Source organism: Anopheles ziemanni, chromosome X (genome assembly GCF_943734765.1).
Source record: "Anopheles ziemanni chromosome X, idAnoZiCoDA_A2_x.2, whole genome shotgun sequence".
NCBI lineage: Eukaryota > Metazoa > Arthropoda > Insecta > Diptera > Culicidae > Anopheles > Anopheles ziemanni.
Genome location: NC_080707.1, coordinates 7,010,103 through 7,018,173, shown reverse-complemented (window position 1 = coordinate 7,018,173; position 8,071 = coordinate 7,010,103). Strand labels below are relative to the sequence as shown.

Below are 8,071 nucleotides of genomic sequence, written 5' to 3'. Positions count from 1 at the left end.
TCAGAACCGTTCGTTCCGTCGCTTCGTGCAGACGTTGGAAACCTTGCTCGTGCTATTATTCGGGACAGTTTTTTTTTGGGTGTGCGCGCTTGTGTGTTCTTGCGAGGGTGTCCACTAAAGGTAGTACCTCTTTTTCGAAACCACATCTTGGTCAGCAGTGTGCGATAGTTACTAAACCGGCAGTAACAAAACTATTCCATTTCATCTCCGTTTAATAGAGCTCACCAAAACCTACGTTAGCAAGCGATAAGCATTTCAGGGTAAGTCACACATTTTCTGATGAAATCACATCGTGTCTATTCTTTTCATTATCATTTAAGCTGTTTTGTGTTATGCATATTGCAAGAACCAAAGTTTGCTTAATCATATCATGTAAATTGGTAAACGTTACTGAAATAGTTAAATGTTTGGTTGGATGAGAGTTTAATCAAATTGCTTCTACTTTCAAAGCGGTGCGTTGTTGAACAGAACGAAACGATTTCAATAGAAAATGTGTGGCTATTGACCTCCGAAGAGGCGAGCCAAAGCAGAATAGTCCCTTTTAACGAATTTTATTTTTCATCTAAAAGGTTAGTTTAAAACAGTGCGTTAAAATATTCGGCGCGTCGGCCATTTTGCGTTCGTTTGACCAAGCAACAGAGAAAAAAAAAGATCGTTGAGAAACAAGTAGCAGCAAAGTGTGAATGATCAAGTGCGAAGCAGCTGCTTGCTCTACAATCAAGAAAAGCAAAGGAAAGTCGTCCACAACCAAACGGGCGTCACACACCCACCTGTTGCCGTGTGCCGTCCCTTCCCACCCGTTCGGCGTACCCGTTATCAATCAACCGAGGGAGAGGAAAACACGGACGGGGGAAGAAGCAAAAACTGTAACAATCAAACACGCGCCACAACAGAGATTGAAGGGCCCTCCATTGAGGCTGGCTGCCAAAAAAACACAACAATCAACCGAACCACCGAACGCCGAACGGAATCAGCAGCAGCAATTCGAGGGTGTGATACCGAGTGAGTTGCCGGTGGTCACGATCCCGCCGACGATGGTTCGGTAAAATGTGGAGCTTCAGCAAGGCCACCGCCGAGCACACATTGTTGCACACGGTGCTGATGGGCGGTAGTGGTGGAGGTGGTGGTGGTGCTGGTGCAGGTACTGCTGCCGGCCGTGCTGGGTGCATCTTCGATCAACCCGAAAATCCTGTTCCGCGCGGTTGCGGCGTTGTTGGCGACGCTGGAGGCGACTGGAGTACCAGCAGCAGCAGCAAGTGGATTGGTGGCACCGAGAACCACCGGAACTGCTGGTAGCCACGCGAGGTGAAAAAGTCACAGCAGAAGCAAAACGTGTGTGAGAAAGCTTGGACAATTGCAAACGCTCGTCGTTTGGCAGCAAAGCGAGACTAAGGGAGCGGGGTGTAGAGAGGGAGAGATAGAGAGAGAAAGTGCCGTGGGCAAGGATGGCCGACGAGCACGGCAGTAGCGAGGATGGTGGTGGCGTCGGTACGGCGACCGGTCCGGACGGAAGCGCGAACGCTCAACCGCGCAAACCCAGGTGCCTGCTGGGCCGGGGTAAGAAGATGGCCGCGGCCTACATCCACCGGGAGATCGCCGTCGAGGGCCACTCGGAAAGTCTGGACCTGCTGCTCAACGATCTGCTCTCGTCGGAACGGCTCATCTCGAACAGCGAAACCATCGAATGGTGCCGCTGGCTGGTGGCCGGCGGCCGTACACCGGCAGACTTCGCATCGATCGGTAAGTTTTCCATTCCACGAGTATTCTTTCTTCGCAACCACCAGCATTCCTAAATACCCTGTCGTTATCTAAGTGGCAAATACATAGTACCCTACCGATTACTACCAACGGTTCTAAATTACTATCGTTCAATGTTGACAACTGCCTTTTTATTATCTGATCGTAATCGCCAATTAAACACTACCCAAATTCACAGTGTTCAGATCTTGACGATTGACAAGTTGAATGGAAATGATTTTTTTCCAGTTGGGTAAATAGTTGGAATCTATGATAAGACTACGAAATACGTCACATTGAGTGATCACATTGTTTTTACAATGGTAACCAGACTAACCATTTCGCAACAAGCAAATTTCATTGTTGAACTTCCACTCTTTCGCTCCTTGCGAACAGAAGAATCAGTAGAAGTTTTCGAGACAAGCCGATTAGAGAACGTATTATTTAAGAAATAAAAATGTTTAACAACTGTGTTTACATATTGAATACAGACGGGCACTAGTCAAATTTCGTTACGTTATGCTAATACTTACCATCGGTTTTAATGCACAAATGAACAAAGGTGATGTACCTCGGGCTGCTGACAAAATCGATCCAGTCAAACTAACGTAGAAAGTGCCTACACAGTCTATTTACTACCCCACCAAAGCATCACTTTTTAATCTCTGGTACCGATTTTTAAATTATTTTTATTGAAAATCAACCGAACACGAAACTCATGGATCACGAAACATACACACGCACGGAATAAGTAAGAACTGCGTGGTAAGTTGACAGTTCGTTACTTGCTAGGGGAAAGGTAGGAAATGTCATCGAAGCATATTTCTTCAAGAAAATGGTACAAGCTCGACCAAGTTATATACAACATACAAGAGGATATTTTCAAATCAATATTTTATGAAAATCAAAACAACCGTTGCCCTGTACTGGTCCTGTTGAGTTGAAAGAATGGTTTTTGTGAAACCACAAGCAGTCAATTGCTCATTTGCCCTACCTGCTAACGATGGTCATTTATGCACCTTCAGCAAAGCCTTTGTCCTTTCATTATGTATCGCGTAGAAATCGGACATGAACATCTTGGACATAATCGTCTCAATAATCTTCAACTTATACTGCATTGCTAAAGGCAACCCTTTGTTTATGTAATCATCTTATTGCATATAATAAAAGTTTGATGAGTGAATTAAAAAAAAACAACACATTGATAATTCATTCGGGGAATCCAAATCGATCGGGTAGAAGCTAAATCGATCCAAAAAACCAGTTGAAGATCGATTTAGCTTCTACTATATTCTACTATTCTTCTATTTTTTTTAAAATTATTTATCATTACATACCGCAAGCTAAAGCAATAAACCATCTGAATAAAAGCATCAAGAAAGAATGAAATGTTCATTTTCTATAAAGTGAATTGGGGACAAAATCGGCGCCCACCATAGTATTGCTGCATTTGATCAGATTTTTAGTGAATGGAAGCTGGCATGAAAAAGTCGAAAGACGTTGTTGGCACCTGATGTTTGCAGCTTCGGGTATCCGTATGCCCAACCGGGTTTTGTCGATACCGATGTGAACCGGATTCTTTCACCTACCCGATGCTAAATGTACTTCCGCACTTGCAAAATATCTCAACTTTTACGAATATAACAGCATAGAAAAACGCCCATCCTAACCTAGCCTTTGACGTAAGCATCTTTTGGTTTGGAATGTGCTGGAATGGTTTGGAATTTGGAATGGCCACGGTTCTCGATTCGCGTGCTTTTCTTAAAAAACGTGGAACAGGTAGAACCGCCGAGGAATATAGTACGCAAAACGAAATTGTCCAGGGTGCGAAAGATGGCTGGAGAAAAAGAACGATATATGGTGGCGGGAGCGTTCAATTGGAAAACCGAGAAAAAACGCGAGAAGAAGGGTGTTGCATCATTTCGCCCCCATCCGCGCACTGTCGCGGGTCCGATACCCCGCAGAGGGGCCGGGTCGTAAACCTCGTCTGCGGTTGCGCGGATCGGACGTTTTGGAAAAAGATTATTTTTAAAATTGGACACCGTTTGGGGTATTTGCATGGGAAGCACCAATATTAATTAAAACATCCGGCATGATGTGCTGTCAAAGTAAAAATACGCCCACATTGCTATTGACTCGCGATCACTAGGAACTCTGGTCTTCAAAGAAGCAATCGATAGAACACGTTGGAAAAACATCGATCACCGTGCAGATATCCGGTTCATCAAAACGGTGGAGAGAAACGTTAACCATGTTCTCATAAACCTTGAACACCATTTTTTTTCGATCAGCTCCCGGTCCTAAAATTGTATCGGGTAAGAATTTGAAGTTCAAAAAATATGCTGCTTTAAAAGGCTATACAAATATTTTAAAGGTTTTCTTTTGAGAAGGAGTATCAATTGTACTGCAAGCTTTATGTTATGCAGGATTCGAATCGGTTGTCTATGCAGTTGGAACTGATGTGACGGTACTGATCTGTTTTACTAAACACCCTTCGTCATCTCCAGGAGACTTAAGCAAGTGAGTCTGTAAATTCGTGTTCATCAGCGCAGGAAAGGAACCAAACCAGCTAGGTTGCAAATGATTTTGACAAGAGTACAGAAGTTCAACCATTTTCCGAATGTAGTAGGCATAACTTTTGATGTTTCCGATCGTGAAGCACTCAAACTATTCGTCAAAGACAAATTATTAATCTTTCCACACTCTGTCCGTACTTTCACTCATATTCTTTTAATCTATTCTTTCATCGAAAAATCTGTAACTGTAATAACCGAATTGAAAGTGTCCTACACGTTAATCTGCGTTGCTCCAAACTAGTTTCCATCTGAAGAGATGTGATACATCCATGATTTGGTATTTGGATCGTGATTTTTATCGCTCGCTGATGGTTTGTCGATGATGTTATCGTTCGTTTGAAAATATCTAGTGCGAGTTAAACGAAACGGAGTCGCAGCAGCATTGTTGCTGACATCACCTCTAGCGAGATGGCGACATCTTGCACGGTGAAAGCATAACCGATCGTGCTCATGGATGGGTTTCACGTCCCACCAAAATCTCTAAAACAATTTTATCGCCAACAAATTCATTCAAAAACCGCCTTTTACTCGACCGTTGGATCTTCGCCACGTCTTCCACCGATCCACACTGGAACTGGACCCTCTTTTTTCGTCTCCCGCGTGGTGAAAACAATCCCGTCATTGTCAAGGTCGTCGATCGGAAGAAAGTGACGTAGATTGGTCCAACCGTCGCCGCCGTGTCATGCCCGTGGCGGCCCGCTGTACATGTTTGCTGTGGTGCGTCCGTCGATTGCTCCACGATCAGCCGGGGGTTAGCTGTGTGTGTATGTATCGCACCCGCCTGTTGCTGTGGATGGTTTTTCTTCAGTTTTCCTACACTTCTCCTTCACCGGGCTCTTCCTTATGCTCTCCGGTGCTGCGCTACGGTCCGGTTTTCTTCACCCCGCGGCTCTGTCGGGTTTTCCCCGGGTCCTGCTTTGTGCCCGTCTTCGTCTCAGCCGGTTCTTCGCTTCACCGTTTTCTTGAGCGTCTTGTTGCGGCTTCATTCAATGCCCTCGCATGATCGGTGGTGCGGTGGTGGGGTTCGTACATGAACAGCCTGCGATGTTTTTCTTTTTGTGCTACTCGAGTGCGATGAACTCTCAGCCACCGAAGAAGTGGTCGATTGAAGTGCTGCGCAGAGATGAGTCTCTCTTTCCGTCGTACACACATCCATCCGCGAGTGCGCATATCTCGTCGCATGTGTGTGCGTTCAAACGAGAGGTTCTCGCCTTTTCTCGGATGTATCCATCGGATGTGGCCCCGCGGATCGGCATGATATAAATTGAACAAGTGTCGAATTTTGTTGAACCTTAAACGAGACAAAAAAAAGGACAAAATCAATCTGACGTTCATCAAGAAACTGACGCAGTTAGTGTGAATGTTGGACAACGAAGGAACGACGACTACTCTTCGGTGGTTGCAATTCTTACCATTTACGTCGTAATGTTCGCGACAGTGGTTCTAATTTTTTTTAGAGTATATCCAGTCTAAATAGAGCAAGCACCAAGTCCCTTGTTCTCTGTCAAATGTTGAATATTGGGCTGAAATGTAAACTGAATTAATTCTCTATTTAGATGTAGTTTTGAATAACACGATTCTGCATAAGTATTACCAAGCGGCCAGGCGTGTTGGAATTTTCCATTCAGTACCTCGTCTCAGTTGGATTGGATTTGATGATCTGCGATGAAGCTTGCGCAAAAAGAATCGAAATTAGACATTAAAGTAGACTAAACCTCAACACAGCTTAAGTGGGCATAAATCGGTGATATGCGGATGAAACTAATGCGATGATGATAAAGATCGTGACGATGATTATGATATTGATGTTGATGATGGTTTGTGTCAATAAACCCAACAAGAAAAAAAACAGCTTACATTACCACGCGCAGCGACCATGCGTACATATCTTGAACGACGATGGTATGCGTGTGTACGAGACTTGGTTATGCTGTCCTTCTGGACAGAGGGGGATGTTGTTTTCCGGGACGGACGCGTGGTGGAGCAAACGATGCGTATGGCAATGACCCACACCAGAGCGCACGCACACAGGGGCACACCCAGATGGCGCGCTAAAGAGAGATGTGTGTGTTTGTAGTAAGTGGCAAGTAACAGCGCATCAGCAAAACCGATGGCGAGGCAGGTTGAAAGATCGGCAGGATAACACCACGGCGCCACCAGTTTACAAGGATGCGCATTCTGAAACGGAAGTGTGCGACATCCCTCACCGTTCAATGTCTCCACAATACTGTACACGCAAAGTCGGCTGCCGCGACAGATGCTACACGCGTCCTGTTCCGCGGTGATGATACCAGCTAAACAATTGTTTTGATTGATCATTCTTCCAGTCATTGGGGTGATCCAATCGATGAGCGTTGGCAGCCGCGGTCATCCGAGCTGGTCATTCGGACAGTCGGTCGCGGTGCTTCTCGCACACACCTGCAGCGAGCCGTCGCGGGGCTGGTGACTGACCGGCTGGCGAACTCATACCGACAGCGCAAGCACCTGAGCTCGTTGTTTTATTGAGCGTTAGATTTAAGGCCCGATTAAAACAGGCCATTTTTATCCCATCGAATACAGTGGACAATCGAAGAAAGAGAGAAGGAGAAAAGGGCACCGATTTCTTGTCATAACTAAGCAAAGCTTCGAACATATAGTTTATAAAATTTGTAGCAGACAAGTAGAATAGAATCAGAACAAAAAAAGAGTTTTATATCGCGAGTATTCCACCTATTATCTACTTTGCCCCACGGATAACACTCAAGTCGTATGCGTTTTTGCTACGGCAAGAGACATCATTCCGAGGTTCACAGACAACTTTCCAGCGTACGAAGAACCTTTCAAATTACATCATTATTATTAGTTGTAAAAACAATACGAAAATTATAAAACTGTGGTAAGTTTCTACATTTGGCGTCGCTTAACTTCATACTGGAGATAAACGATATAAAATAGGCGTGTTGTTTTTCGACTCGCCTTCCATGAACTAGAAATCATACGGTTAGGCAAGCAAAGCGAACCCAGAATACACAACTTTACTGTGGAAACATTGCCCGGTCAATGTTCAACATTTCCAGCATCGAGAAATAGTGTAAGTTTGAGAAAAATACGTTGTTGATATATTCCTATTTCAACCGTTGGTGAATAACTTTGTACGTAACGTTAATTGCTCATATAGGAGTTCTGGAGCACTCCACTATTCTAAGATCTATGCAAAATTAAGATGTGAATATAATGGTAGCTTATTTAGGAACTTTAAAATTACCCTTTAGCTCACAAGCTGAACAGGGGCTCTTGCATGCGTGCACGATGATATACTTGCTAAAACTTGAGTTACAGGCTGGGAATATGGCTGAATACATTTAACCAACATGCAACGCAATTTCGGGCATGCTGCTGGAATTTGGTGCATGCGCTCAATTATTAACACTTTCGTACTTTTGTACACTCATCACTACTTCTAGAAGGTCACTAAATTATATTGGGCTCCCATGATGATGTACTTGCTAAAAGTTGCGTTACAGGCTGTTAGAATGGCTGAATACATTTTAGCAACCTGTAACGCAATTTCGGGCAAGCTGCTGGAATTTGCTGCATGCGCTCGATTATCATCACTTTCGTACTTTCGTACACTTATCACTACTTCTAGTAAGTCACTAAATTATATTGGGCGCCCATGATGATTTACTTGCTAAAAGTTGCGTTACGGGATGGCATTATGACTGAATACATTAAACCAACCTGTAACGCAATTTCGGGCAAGCTGCTGGAATTTGCTG

The 8,071-nt window shown here is 44.3% G+C and overlaps 1 protein-coding gene across 1 annotated transcript in view; it reads left to right on the top strand.

Moving 5' to 3' along the window:
- Positions 1 to 1,248: 1,248 nt before the first annotated feature.
- LOC131290653 (E3 ubiquitin-protein ligase Ubr3) overlaps positions 1,249 to 8,071 on the top strand; it is a 46,800-nt gene continuing 39,977 nt past the window's right edge. Inside the window, 1 exon segment of the mRNA XM_058319816.1 lies at positions 1,249 to 1,740. Coding sequence (XP_058175799.1) covers positions 1,446 to 1,740 — 295 coding nt within the window. The 5' untranslated portion in view covers positions 1,249 to 1,445.